We start from the raw sequence: 15535 nt of genomic DNA, 5'->3' as shown, positions 1-15535 counted from the left end.
CCTGTGGGCATGTGGGCTAATTACCATGACTCGTACATGCCTGCCACTGCATTACATGGGATTTATTGCAGACAACTCTGTGTTGAGAATTCTGTCTGCGTGGGAAGTAGCTGGATAAAAAAAAAAAGAAAGCCAGAACTTTCAAAGTCTAACTTTTCCTGCTTTACTAGGAGCTAGCACCAGCTGTACAAGTCAACAAAAATTAACCTTTCCCCTTACCCCTTGGATATCCAGTAAACTCAGATTTGATCCGGATGTTCTGATTTCCACGCAGCTAAAACGCAATCAAATGCTTGATTTTGGGGGATAGATTTGCTTAAATTGTATTAATTCACAAGGATAAACACAATTAGTAGAGCTCATTAGCTTGCAAAATGTAATTTATTTTCTTGAATATACCCATTTCCTTGGATGAAGAGCTCCATTAGGTTTATTATATTTGCAAAGCTTATATAAAAATCCAAACCATGGCAACAAAGAGAAAATTGTTACTACACAGTCACAGCAGTCACTTTTCCATGTTAAATAAGTTTGGCATTTATTTATATTTAAATGAGAATATCTACCACTATCAAGACCAGGATATGGGGCAAGTACTTATACAGAATATAATTAAAACTAATTCAAGCAACAAATGTGGCCTGAAATTAAAATACCCCCCAACTTCTTTAACTGAAAAACAAATCAATGTTCTCCCTCAAAAACCGTGTTTATAATTGCTTAATTATCATAACTAGCAATAGTAAAGGGACTCTGGTCGTTTACAGGCTCATAAGATGGGTCTGCATTCAGGCATGTCTGGTTTGCTTAGTGCTGTGCTTTAATTTTGCCGTAATATAAAGGCTAGAGTGTGGAGAAAATGAATACATAGCAAAGTACCTGTCATTACTTGTATCATATCACCGAGGTATTCTACATGCACAATATGAAGGCGGCCGGTCCAATTTTCATACTGTTATCATTTTTGATATTATACCGTCTAAAAGCAGTGACACACAAAAGAAATGCTTTTATCATTCTCAATGCGGGGATGATACTAATTACATCATCTGTCATCATTATACAGCTAAACAAAACTTTTCTTTCATAGGAAACTGCCATTTAGCAAATTAACGGGTAATGACCCATAATATACAGAAGATTGAAATTTGGGAATTACGCTTACATTAGTTTGTTTTCTGCTTTCCCCTCAATTTTATTCCCTGATACATCACGAAAAGGAAGAGAGATGGAGAATTTCTTCAACTGTTTAATTTGCCAACAGCCCTGACGTCCTTTTGGAAATTTGTGCGGGATCATCTCCATCCATATCAATGCATAGTTTCGTTCTACTTAATGATACAGACAGTCTGCCAAGCCAGTAAAAGCCAGATGTTGGTACAGTGATGCACAAAAACCTGCTGCTGGGGCCAGATTTTCAAAATCAGACAGGAAACAATGAGCCTACATTTGCTGGCAGATAATGGATGGATGCTTGGAAACCAGCTACTGGGATGTGTGTTGCCTCCCAAAGCCTGACCAGGTCACAGAAGGTGATGGCACGTAGGAGGTACCTGAAGTGCTCCAACAAGGAGCCCCACAGTAAGGCCAGGCAGGGTGAGCACCCCTCCAAGGGCCCTCCTGCTGCCCAAACTTTGCTCCATGCCTGGTATGACACTGTAGGGAGGTGTGTTGTGGGAAATGTTCAAGTGCCACTACTGAAAGAGAGATCTGTAGGGATTACAAGAGGCACAAAACATTGTAGATGAGTCCTTAGCACAACCTCACATGCTTTTGGGAAAGAAGAAGAATAAAGAGACTTCATTTTTCATTGTATCTGATCATGCTACGTTCTTCAATGAAGAAGGTAAAAAATAAACACAGGATAGCAGATGGATAACAGTACAGATTTTAGGTGTAAGCTACCTACTACCAAGACAATGTAGCAAATACAACTAAATCCAGAAAAATACATTTTAGACAGATCTTTGCTCAATCTGAACTTCTGTGGCCCATATCAGATATTTCCTTTCATCACACACCAGCTACAATGTGGGTAAAATAAAAAGGGAAACTCCAGGGTGATTAAGAATAAAAATAATGACAAAGACTGGTGAATATTTTAGGAACCAGCCATGTCAGTGAAGTTTCAGTCATTGGTAGGTGCTTCAAATAGCCAGTAAGAGCAATTAAGCATTTGGCCTTTAATTCCCATTGTCCACATTGGGGTGTTTAGGACTTTTCTCTTTCCCATAAAATGATTTCTTGACTTAAGTGAAATTCTGAACCAAATGTATCTGTAAAGTAAGAGTAGTTCTCAGTTCCAATTTATCATTGTTAAAGTGGATTAAAGGATTTTTTATTAGTAACATTTAGAGCTCACTTGTTCATGCACTTGGAGACTTCTAGCAGAGGAAACCTTCCCCAGCAGACAGCCAGGCCAAATCAAAACCTGAAAATGAGCATATGATGAGCACATTACACAGGCTGATGAGGACTGTGATGAGCTGGGAATTAGTGAGGAAGCCTTTGAGTAGAGACCAAGTGGAAACCACATACACAGCACTCTTCTTTTCCTGAGCCACTGCTGAACGAAAAACCTTAAGCCCCCTGTGGGACACTGCACTACTGCAAGGGATGTCTCCTGAATGAGGTCTATAAGCCTCTCTCTCAACGTTAACCCTCTTAGAAGGCTTTAATATTTTAAACAGTATAAGACAGCACTGGAATATGTGAGGTAACAGTATAAGTAGCAGTTTAACAAACCATGAATCAAAACTGTTGACAATATATGCCCAAATTAGCTTTATTGATGCTAATGAAATGATGCCCGGTAAAAGATTGGATGTATGACATTCAGAAGTAGCTCTCCATGGGCAGATGAGGAAAACCATCTTCATAACGAAAAAAGACTAGATGTGCTTGCTTAACCCACCTAGATGTTAATAGGTAAACACTGTCTTAAATTTTAGGTAATTTGAACCAATAATATCAAAATACCCTCTTAATACAATGACAGTAAAATAAAAACAGACCTGACTGATGGTTAAGGTTCTTTAAACCAAGACTTAAGTTTCGAATACAAATGATTCTTCTTTCTCATTTACTAACCATGTAAAAACAATCCAAGATGCTATCATTATCTTTTCCTTATTACAATGTTTTTTTTTACATACTCTGTTTTCCATTTAAGATTTTAAGTAAAAGTCTCTTAATCTGCTTTTGGGAGGTAAATTCAAGGTTCAAGGGAGGTTCCTTGAACTCTCCTGGTTCTCAGTTCATGGCTGATAGACAACTACCAACCCAGCCAAACACTATCTCATTTTTCTTCCCTACAAACTTGAAATATTAATTTCAGCGTCTTGGCATAGTTCCAGACTAAGTAATTATAATCTATATCCAATCCGGGTAATTATAAATTACATCCTGAAAACCACCTCTCTTATTTCACTTAGATGCAATATGGGTACCCCTTTTCCTGTCATAAACACATTCTGTGGTCCCGTTCCACTTCAGCACTGGCTCCCTCCCACGTCAGTCTGAATTCACCTTAAAACCCAAACATTCTCTCAGCATGTTCAAAGGGGTAGGAATCAGACAACGTTACTAACTCAGTACATGCGAAAGGACTTTGTATGTTTGAAATAGGCCCCTTCTCTAAACTGTATATTAAAACATACTTTGATATTTAGAATTTGTCTTCTAAATATGTTAACATATTATTTCCAGACAGTTATATAGTTCTGGATATATATATATATATTCAGTATATAAACAAAAAGAAGACTCAGTCTCAGGAAATACCAAATCTTACTGAAATACTGAGTCTAGCACTCCAATATCCATGAATTTGGACCAAAATACATGCTAAATTAATTTCCTGGCTTTAGCAAAATTCTTGATTGAGTTTACCCTTAAAGTCAAGAGGTCTTCTCAGCATCCCTTTATCGCCATGGAAGTGAATTAAGGCAGCCCTGACTGATAACACTGAAATTCACTGCACAAAGTTTGCCTATACGGCAGTTTTGAGAGAAAGAAAAAAAAAAGAAGTAATGATAGTTTATCCAAAGGCATTAGGGACACTTCCAGCAAAGGGTTGGGGAACTCATTTAAGTTCTCCAAGAAGAAATTCTTATTGGTGTGGAGTTTTTACAGATAGGCTCTTCTTGGAATGTACTCAATTTCTGCTCATGAGCATATCAGACTGTCCTTGAATAGTTGATCCTTGGACAAGATGTCAAATTTGCTTTTACTGTTCCAGCAAGTAAAACACATGAAGAACATGTTATTCTGGAGCTGAAGGAATATGAGCCCCTGTTTTTGTGACATTTATACAAATGTAAAAGAGATTCACGTATTTCTTCAGAGTGCAATGGCTCTCTACATACTGATGGTTAAATATTTGTATCTGTATAAACTTGAAATCAACTTGAGTGATTCCTGCTGGAGGTACCTGCTATCCATCTAGCAAAAGTTCTTCTGAAATGTTCCTAAAAATGCTTTTTTTTTTGGATGCTTAATATGACTTCCAAACCAGAGCTCTAACCATCCTGCAGAATAATAGAAGACCTCTCAAAGAAATGCACTGTTCATAAAACAGCACAGTATGGCCATGATAGGAGTGTATCCAGCAGAGAAAGACCTAAACCCCAGCAAATTCTATTTCCCATCTAGAAAAATTTCCCATCTAGAAAATCTGCATCTCTAACAAAGTCCACACAGCATGCCTGAAAAGGCAAAGAGCAGAATCTCCTATTTCCTAGGTTACAGACAACAGGAATCTACCAGCACTGCTCCTCCGTCTGTTTCCCACAGGATGGTAGTGTTTGTGCAAAATGATCCTCGTTTTAAAGAACATCCACAGCTTGGGGATGCAAGGAACATTTCCCTCTTCCTTCACGAGGAAAAGGTCACACAGAGGAGCTGGGTTTGATGCTGGATTTCGATACTCTGTAAATCAGTCAGATTGAACAGGAGTGTCAGCCCACATTTCTCTTAAGACCTCTTCAGTTTTATCCAATTTTGTCCTTTTTGTACCATCTTCCTTAGCCCCATCCAAATACTTCAGTGTGCAGATCAATGGACACATTTTGTCGTCTTCTGACACGTCAGAGGAATCATGAATAAAAACCATAATGTTCTCTTTAATACTACATTTTTGGTGTGTTTTTTTTTTTTTTTTTTGTGTGAGCATTATGCCAAACAGTATTGTGCAAAATATAATGTACAAATTCTTGAGGTTAACTCTCCAATCTGTTTTAGCTTCTTGCAAAGTATTGCAAGATACTGTGCAAACTTGACCAAGCATCTTGGCACCTTGTTCAGTCAAGTGCTTCTGACTTAATGGTTGGTACACATAGGTGTATGGACATATTACTATCTATAGTCCTGCTCAAGTACTTACCTTGAACCTCCAAATTTTTTCAGCAGTCAAAAGATTTTTCCAGTACAGTACAACACCAATGCTGTAATTTTCTGAATTTAATATGACAAAACTTCATGCCACTTTTATTTGCACATCTAGAAGGTGGAAGTTTTGTCAGGAAAGTCCTGCAAGCTTATGTACCTCTTTCCTAGTGATGATTTCATCCCCTAATGATACTTTCCAGAATATTTAGCCTGTGAATCTAATGCACCTTAATATTTGTAAATATTAAGGTGCAAATATGTACAAATACCTTTCTACCCTCACTTGGTACAACTTGGTACCCTCACTTGGTACTGTATATACATGTAACACAAATCAGACTGACTGGAAGAAGCTTAATCAATTCTACTGTGTAGAATTAATGACATAACTTTTATGTCCTTAAAAACAATTTGAAGATTCGAGGTGTTATGTAATCCCATATTAAGATTATTATTATTACCGACCCCAGCTAAAAGCCCATGTCGTTGTGGTACAGCAGAGCTTATCATCAGCAATCTCAAGGCACAGCAGGGCAAGAAAAGTCACTATTTGGAAATGTTTCTATTTCACAAATCTGTTTAGTTTTTTTTAATCTAACATGGGACAGAGTAATTCTCATTCTGAATGCAATGGGAATCAAAAATAATTCTTCCTCATTCAGAGTTCAGGCACTGCTCCATGGAGGGACTTAGAAAAAAGTCCCCTGATTAGAAAAAAAGCATTTCCACTTTCTTGTAAGGAAACCAAAAAATATTTGCAATTTAATAAATCTGCTTGTCTGGAGATCTCCAGAAGTCACAGAATAGCCCATTTTGGGAACATTTAAGTATATACACAAATGCACCAGATGGACCCAGCTTGTTCAGTTTTGACTGAGTGTGAAGTCCCCATTCTCTGCTGACACTCTTCAGTAGCTATAACTTGACTGTCCACTTTTTAAGTCATGACATCAAAAGAAGTGGAACTATGCTGCTGTGAAAAAGAAGAAATCTTCTTGGAAAATTCAAGGAAAAGCCAAACTTGTGGAGCGAACTGAACACTCAGGAAAGGTACCTCTAAGGTGGCTCCAGGCATAGGAGGACAGAGTGAAAGGGAACAGGTGTGTTTCCCATTGCATCCAAAGGGCTGGATGAAGACAAGGGTTGCATTCAAATATGTGTCAAGAGTTGAGCAAGAGGGAAGAGGACCAAGGGAAGACAAGATCAGAGAAAACAGATATTAAACTTAAAGAGTTCTGAAAGGAGGATGGAGACTTTACAAGTGTTTTGAACAATTATAACTTTCAGAACATCCAAATGTAGTTCCAGCTCCCTGCAAGGGATTGTTGGAACGGTATTTGGATGGAGGGATGGATGGATGGATGGATGGATGGATGGATGGATGGATGGGCAGTCTGCCTGGAAATTTGGTTTGTATTTATAAAGAGTTGGCACTTATGTATTCTGTGCCAAAAGGGAGCCTAGATTTTGGTTATTATCCAGCCTCTGAGAAATTTTGCACTCTGTGAATATAGTGTTGTGTGGACAGGAGTGAAAATAGTAATTCAACAGAACTCTGCCGCCTCTCAGACTTATGTTGAATGCATTTGATGGCCACTGTCATGGACTGAACTATATTTGTTAAGAAACCACATTCTAAGCAAACCATATCTTAGACTACAGAGTGGGAAGAAACTCAAGACAACTGCAAATATATCGCTGTCTAATTAACTAAATGGATCTGCAAATGATGACATAATATCATGTAACAGAGTAAAATCAAAGTTCTTCAGCTCTGTGTTTTCAACAGATGAACTACAGTTGCAAATCTGGCATTTATTTAAAAAAAACAGAGGTATAAAAAATAACAGCACAAACCAGATGACTTTTAAGGGCAATTTCAGGGAGCTTTAACTCAGTATAGCAATGACCCACTTTTTTCTTACAATAACCCACATAAAATATTGGTAGTGTTGAGAGGATCCTGCTCCAGTTGAAACATGGAACTCTCATGTCAGTCATATACTGAGAGATGTCAATCAAAAGAGAATTTGATCACCTTCTTTATGCTGTACGTTTAGCAAGGCAATGTTCTAGGACTATTACAAGTCCTCTGACTCTTCAGTACACTAAATCACTGTCTGTTCATGACCTGACCAACAGTGACATTGAAATACAGGACAAAAATTACTGAAAATACCCCACCTGGAGCACAGAAAGGTGAAATGCATTTCATTCTCACTCAGCTGATTGCTTAGATACTCTCATCAATTTTGCAATTCTATTAGGATTATATTAATGAAAGAAGACTGTAATTAATCTTGATAAAAATTTGATTTTAGAGAACCTGTTTGCTTTAAGTTCATTACTGTGCATGAACATGGTAAAACGTGTGCCAACAGTGTGCCCTTGCATCTAAGAAGGCCAGTACTCCTGGACTGCATTAGGCAAAATAATGCCATCAGATCAGGAGACAATCCTGCCCCTCTACTCAGCACTGGTGAGGCCTCACTTGGAGGGTCATGTCCAGTTCTGGGCTCCTCAATACAAGAGACACATACTGGAGAGTCCAGCAAAAGACCATGAAGATGACAAAGGGACTGGAGCATCTCTCCTAGGAGGAGAGGTTGAGAGAGTTGGGGCTATTCAGCCTGGGGAAGGCTCAGAGTGATCTCATCAATGTATATAAATACCTGAAGGGAGGGTGCAAAGAGGATGGAGTCAGGCTGTTTTCCGTGGTGCTCAGTGTCAGAATCAGAGTCTCCCTCTGAACATGAGGAAACATGTTCTTACTGTGAGGATGACTGACACTTGCCCAAAGAGTATGTGCAGTCTCTACCTTTGAAGATATTCAGAAGTCATCTGGACAAGGCCCTGGGCAAACAGTTCGAGGTGGCTCTGCTTGGCAAGGGGGGCGGACCGGGCAACGCCCAGAGGCTCCTTCCAACCTCAATCGTTCTGGGATTCTTGAACTCTTACACACCATTTCCAAGCTGAGCTTACTAACTGACCACTAATCATCTGTACCTTGGTACCATTTAGGCCACCCCAGAAAATCACCACAATCCTAAGGAAAACACAGTAAGAAGCATATACAGTGCTAACACTTCCATGCTAACCTAACTCTCCTACAGGAAACAGGAGACTTCCTTCCCCACAAATATAAGCGCATACATATTCATATATATGTATATACATGTACACAGACACACTAAACAACTTTATGTAAAATTTTATATATATAATTTTTATAATCTACTTATCTATCCACCTTTCTACATCTATGGATACAAAAATAAGAGAGATTTTCCTAAGGTTACACAGGTCATGTATTCTGGTACAAGACAGAGAACTGAAAATAGGCTTTCTAGAGCCTTCATCACCGAACATCCCTTAATTAAGGTTACTAGAATTCAAAATGCTAGGTTGCATTTTGAATTTAAACACTCCCTACCCTGCAGCATTCATGTCTAGAACTAGGTACACTCACAGAATTGCAGGTCAAGCTGAAACTCCTTTGAAAATTCAGCCTTTTGTGAAGAAAAAGTTGATAGTTATTGACAAAATGTTGTACTCTGCCTTGTTACTATTCATGATTAAGGAAAGTAAATATTGTCTGAGGTCTAATGAGAATTCCAATGCAATAAAGTCAAGTGTGAAAGGTGCAATCAATAAGTGATGATGCAACAGTATTCGTTTGTAGTTTTGTTATTGTTTAGTTCATGCTATTTGCTGATGCTTGAAAATGAAGTGTTAAGAAATTAGTGCTACAAGGATTAACATTCAGATTTTATTTCTGATATTGTTATGTTTCTACAGTCATTACACTCTGAACACTAATTAGCATCTGCTTTCTTTTCCCACCAGTTAAGGACTGCAAACCAAAGAACTTCAGAACAAAAATACTATGGAAACAAACATCAGTAGTATCCATGAACATCCAAAAATTAAAACCCACGATGTCCACGGTTAATTTTGCACTGCAGGAGTAAGTACTGCAATGAAGTATGTATGAAGTACTGTGTGATGAGGTATTGTATTTTCCTCCTTTTTTTGTGTTAGCAACTACGCTTCGAAGTATATCAAGTTTACAAAGATAGTATCTTTCCAAATGTGTAACAATCTCAGAGCCCAAGCCCAGGCATGTTTATGCCCTACATATGTCAGGACCATCCACCAAGGGTTCAGTTTTGGATTTGCAACAAGTCTTGAAAATAAGGAAGCCTATTGCCCTACAAAACAGTTAAGGACTAAATCTCAGTTACTCAGTTATTTCTGCGAGGAAACCAATATCTTCTAGTCCTTCATCTGAATGATTAATTCCTGTCTGCCTGGGTTCAGCTGGATTGGCAGGCACATAGACATTGGTCTCTGTCACTGTGCCATGGCATGGGACACTGGCAACTTGTGTCAGAAACCGAAGGGATGAGTTTCTTTCTTCCCTGCAGGCATGTTGTGCAACCGACAATTTGTGCTGGCACATCATGTAGCCTGAAGATATTGAAATTATACTTGAATATTATTTGCCACTCTGTATTTTCTGAAGAAGTAATGTAAAAATCTGACTGTGAGAATTTCAGGAGATCTTCACTGAATATGTTCACAATTAACATCATCATGTTTCTGAATATTCTGCTTTATTAATTCCCCTGGCACTTAAAGTTATAGAGCAAGACTTAGGACATGGATAGAAAACAAAGGCTAATTCTGTTCTAAAATATTAGTTTACATGTCTGCGTTAAGGTGTCATAGCTTTTGAAGTCAGCTAGGAGTATTTGGCATAAATCCTATCCACAGGGAAATTACAAGCCAAACCAGATGCCTCCCAAACCTCCTGTTGACTGTGTATGGTAAAAGACCCCATGCATTTCATAAGGCAGCTCTACAGTTCTTCATACATTGCTAAAAGCAATAATTACTTTGGAACTTTATTTATGTCTCTCATAATGTGACAATGCTATAAATTCAGTAAGTAAATGGATTATGTAACTAAAGTTAACATTCATATTTAACAGAATATAACCCATCCAGACCAAGATCTCTAATCTAGGCAAAAATTTTCTTACAATTAGTTTCAATGGAATTAGGTAGAAATTAGCTGTAACACTGTAAGGAGAATGACATATCTGTTTTATATCATGGTTCTGGTTATCAAAGGGTATTTTTTGAAGAGCCATGGACATGACTCGACTCAGTCATGGAAGTGAGATCTCTTGACCTATTGCAAATGAGACAGCACAACAGCAGTGCCTTTAACTTTTGGTAACTTATTTGTTTACTTCTGTTTAGAAACAGCTGAGTAAGAAACCTAGTTCTGCACGAACAGAGTATACAATGGCCCAAACATGTACACAGCCAAATGAAAGATAATTATGAGAAATAGAACATGTTTCAAATCAGCTCCCTAACAAAGTCTAAAAATATAAGAAACCCTATCATATTAACCAGCGAAAACTGCTCTATCACTTGAAGGATAGCTGGGTAATTATTCAAACCTGAACAAGACTGGATTGTCAAGTGAAATAATAATTTAGAGTATTTCATGATAATGAGATAGATCTCAAGGCCATTAGCAGTGGCTCTTATATGGCCAAGGTTCTCTGAGAGAGAAAGAATATTTAAGTGAAACTTGTAGGAACTAGTTTGAACTTGTATATTTGAACAGCTTAGTACTCTCTCCTAGTTTCCATTCATTCCTGGAGAGAAAGGTGTCTATCATGTAAAGACTGTGAAATCAGCCAGGCTCTCGAGACTGAAATCCCTGAGGGCAAAAATTAAAACATAAAATAATTAGAAAATTGAGCCACACTGAAACCCATAGAGTTTATATTAGGAATCTCTTTCTAATAAGATTTTAAGGTCTGGTTCAGCACCCAGTTGTTTCCTCTTTCCTGATTCTTTCTCTCTTATTCAAAAACAACCAAATCTTCTCTGACTTCAGGTTTGTCAAGAAGAATTATAGCTTTAGATGTAAGGGCTTTTAAGATTAGAAACAGAAGAAGGAATTACTTTTTCTCTATAAAATCGGTCCTGCTTATGAGACATTTGTATGTGCACGCTTCATTATCTTATGTTTGTTTGCTTTTAACCACTACAGGAATAACTCAATAGCTGATGGTCACAGAAGCCAGCTAATCCCTGAAAAAACAGTTTCTAGCCTGCAGTTTATAAGGTACAGTAAGGCAAATGTGTCAAGAGTTGCCACGGATTAGAAATACTGCTTGTTTTAACATTCTCCTTATGATCCTCCTCCTCAGTACAGAGCTTTCCAAACACAGGACCAGACCCAGGTCTGGCATGCCAGGCATACTCCAATGAGGAACTCTCCTCTGCACCTTAATGAACACATCCTGGGCCAACTGGTCTCTGGGGTGCTTGGACTAGAGTAGACTAGACTAGGGTTTACAGGAGGTTAAGCAAAAATGCTGACTAAGAATTTGTAAATCAAATATTAAAAGACCGATTAAATATTTTACGATCTTTTTACTTAGGCTCTGATTTGAAGTTTACTTCATCTGCCAGCCAAAGATCTGCTGAAGGTTAATTGATGGAGGAAGAGTAAATAACAACTGATGCTGCTGGCCCTAAGTATGCGAGGCATTTAGGAGTATTCCCAACCTCAAGTGTGCAGTCACTGACGTGCTCATTTGTCTCACTAGGTTAGTGTCACTAGGGCTCAGATATGTGATCAAATTACCGCCGTGAAAGTGGTTTAAGCTTATGTGTTTTCCCTTGTATTGTATATTTGCACATGTCTCCAATGACACCAAGTAATCCTTTAAATTGTGTTAATTTGATCAGGCATCCAAGTAACCAGTGCAGCAAATTGGAATAGGTGGCTATGGAAAGTAGAGATGATGCCTTGTAGAAGACAAATAGCTTGTATGGAGGAGAGAGACATCAAACAGAACCACTACTGTTCAGTCTACCAAGATTAGGGTATAAATCTCTACTCTTTCTACTTCTACAAAATCAAGGCTTTTTAACTTATAAACATGACCTGACAAATTGCTTTAGTAGATTTTGGGTTTTTTTCTTTGTTTTTTTAAAGTGAAAGAACTAACTAAACTCTCATAAAACAGCTGCTGGTCAATTTTTGGCTACCTGACTGGGTTGGTGCCACTTAAAATTCATCCAGAACTCAAAGAAAAATTCAGAATCTCACCATCCAGCAAGAGCCCTCATCATATCTGGGGTTTGGAGCTGGAAATTTAAAAGCAATCAGAATATTTAGTTTTAGAAAAGGATGGCTGAGCTCGTGTCTGAGCTCCACTTCAAGAGAAGTTTGGTAAGAATTTGCACATACCAAAGTTCAATTTATATAACGAGCAGGAAGAGTTATTGGACTAATCATTTTTAATAGAGATTCCTCGTCCTTAATACCGAGCTACACAATAGAACTTAATAGCTTGTGGCAAATACATAATTTACACATGGATTGTGTCTGAATACAAATGTATACATAAAATATCACAGACTTAATGAAGGTGCAGGTTTTTTACAAAATCAATTTAATTGATTTTGCTGATAGGTCCACATTTATATTTTCGTAAGCTGCATTTTGCTTTACCTGCACATGTGGCCTAGTCGTGATTTGCAAGGGAGGAAGGGAAAACTCTGAAAATGCAATTAGAAACTCAGCACACAGAGCGCAGGGAGTTTTGAAGTGTCTGGAGTAAGACACTCGGAAATAACACTCCACCGTGACCCAGCGGTGGGGCTCATTTACAAACTACTCATCGGAAAAGGTCAACCTCCCAGAACGCTCATGACTATTCAGGGTGTTTTGCAGCATTTGAGCCCAGTGAAGCTGGTAATGAAGTTTTCCCCTTAATGCTGAATGTGTTTGTGCTGTTCAGCTGCAGTCGCCTACCAGAGCACGGAGAAGACAAGGGCTGAAGAAGGTGGCCAGTGTTGTGACTGATGCACAACTGCAGCCAGGGGGACAGAGGTCAGATGGAAACATAGGGGTGTGTTTCAAAGGGAGTGGCACGGGATGATGGCTGCTTTACCCTTGGGAGCACTGGTTTATCCAATAGCCCTGAAAGCTGCTTTTCACTACAAAATACACCCACAGCTCATCCTCCCTCTTGTTAATATGATGCTTTTTGTCATCAGTAACTCACAAAAGCTCTGCATTTTAGAAAAGCGTGGAGACAGTCGCTAGGGCAGGGCTGGCAGGCCCAAAGAGCAGCAGGGATGCTGAGGCTCTGCCGCCGCCCACCCCCACCGCATGCTCTGTGGGGCCAAGCTGGCCCGCCTTACCTTTGGGATGCCAGGGGTCCGTGAACTCGTACTTCCCCACACCGATTGTCCGCAGCATCTGCACCCCGTTGGTGTTGTCCGGGCCGCCCGCCGCCGCACTGGGGGGCAGCGGGGCGGCCGCCTGCCCATTGGTGGCGGGCGCGGTGCTGGGCAGGGCGGCCGAGGGCAGGGCTGGCGGTGGCGGCGGCAGCATGGGGCAGGCCAGGTGGCCATTGCCGACCGCCCCAGGGCCCGGGTGGGCCACCGGGCCCACGCCGCTCATGGAGGACATGCTGAGGGGCTGGCTGTTGGTGTACAAGGGCTGGCTCTGGAGGTTGACCACCATGTTGCTGAGGGGCTGGGAGGGCTGCGGCTGGAGCTGGTAGTGGGCTGGCATCAGCGGGAGCTGGGGGGTGACGTGCGGAGGGAGGGAGGGCGTGACACCGATGACGGGGGCCTGGACGTTGGCGGCAGGGCTGAAGGTGGGCGGCTGTGTCATCCCGTAGGAGTGCGTGATCAGGGCAGGCTGGCTGCCCGCTGCCACTGTCGTGACCCAGGGAGCTGCACCTGCGGCATGAAGGAAGGCCAGCAATGGTGGTGGGCTTAGCATGGGATAGAAGACAAATAAACACTCCTGGCCTTCCCCTCCCGCACCTGTGCCCGCCACCGAATCGCGTCGACGCGCTCCCCTGCACGACACCTGAAGCAGTTCAGGGTCTGGAGCTGTTCCCAAGCAGTAAGTGCATAAAATTGCTGCAGCGATGTGAGCGCAATTGTTAAAATACTCGTCAGTTGACATGCAGCATGTTTGTGGTTTTATGTATTTTGCACTTTATGCAGCTTAAGCGCACACTTCCAAGAAAATTAACCTCTTTTCCCGCTGCGCTTTCACGGCTCCCTGACAAACACTCTGTGTGTATAATAATGGTGCTCCAGCCACTACAAAGACATTGTAATTAGGCGTCTGGCATAGTAGCACAATGTATGATATGTGTCTGGAAGCTGGAAATCATTTCAGGTAGTTCTGGACATAAAAGAGGTCTTAAAGCATTACAGAGTGCCTTTTCCTCTAGTGAAGGCAGAGAAGGAAAAATAAAAACCACTCTAATGAACTTGCAGCATCTTAATACATTCATATTAGCCCCAGCACAGAAGAAACTTGAAGGATCTTTACAATGAGAGAAAACCCCTTCTAAAGAATAAAGAAAGGGCTCACAATGAAGTCTAATTTACAGAGGTAAATGGAGATAGTGCATTGAATTTGCTTCTAACGATTTTCCCTGGTAGAATTACAAATAAGATTAGAAACTTACCTGGGTTTTCATTCTCCCTCATCTGTTTAGATGGAGGCTCATCAGTGTCCCAGGGCGTGGACTGATTGATGGGTGTCTGTCCCCACCTGACGCTCGTTGCAAGTCCTTGAGGCTGATTTTCGGTCTTGGAAATGCAAGGTGTCTACCAGAGAGAAAGAAAAATACAGAATAAAAATGTTTTGACTGCTGGGATTAATTACAGTTCCTCAAAGCTAGTAGTGTGCTTGTTTGTTACTGTCCAAGAGGATATCCTAAGAACTTTAAATAACATTCATTTGGGGGCTGGACCAGATGATGTCCAGAGGTCCCTTCCAACCCTAAAAATTATGTGATCCTCCTCCAGGCTTGCATGACACATCCATATGGAAACACAAAATAGTTGACAAAAATACTTCTGGATATTTAATAGATCTACCTTAAAAAAAAATAAGAATCCTCAACAAACTAGTGTTTTCAGAAATAAGTTGCTTCATTCGCGATGTAAATAAACCCCCCCAGTGACAACCCAGATACGGTAATATCCATTCAGTTACAGCTATATAAAATGGGAAAATCCTCTGTTTGCTCAATGTCTTCCGAAAAGAGTGAGTTTTGTTTAGCAGGAGACAGAA

At 40.1% G+C, this 15535-nt stretch overlaps 1 protein-coding gene and 1 long non-coding RNA gene across 3 annotated transcripts in view; one reads left to right on the top strand and one right to left on the bottom strand.

The window, feature by feature from the left end:
• Positions 1-15535, bottom strand: part of KLHL29 (kelch like family member 29) — a 394362-nt gene that overhangs the window by 126074 nt on the left and 252753 nt on the right. For both annotated transcript variants that reach the window (XM_017813094.1, XM_017813096.1), the window contains 2 exons: positions 14925-15066; positions 13633-14178 (listed from right to left, as the gene is read on the bottom strand). In XM_017813094.1, the coding sequence (XP_017668583.1) occupies positions 13633-14178; positions 14925-15066 (688 nt within the window). The remainder of the gene's footprint in view (positions 1-13632; positions 14179-14924; positions 15067-15535) is intronic.
• On the top strand, positions 13863-15072 carry LOC108496419. The gene is made up of 3 exons (XR_001874449.1): positions 13863-13945; positions 14118-14347; positions 14955-15072. It is a non-coding gene; the product is annotated as an uncharacterized LOC108496419 (long non-coding RNA).

This window comes from Lepidothrix coronata, unplaced genomic scaffold (genome assembly GCF_001604755.1).
Source record: "Lepidothrix coronata isolate B3197 unplaced genomic scaffold, Lepidothrix_coronata-1.0 Scaffold39, whole genome shotgun sequence".
Lineage (NCBI taxonomy): Eukaryota > Metazoa > Chordata > Aves > Passeriformes > Pipridae > Lepidothrix > Lepidothrix coronata.
The sequence above is the reverse complement of the archived record's forward strand: the minus strand, read 5'-3'. Positions and strand labels throughout refer to the sequence as shown.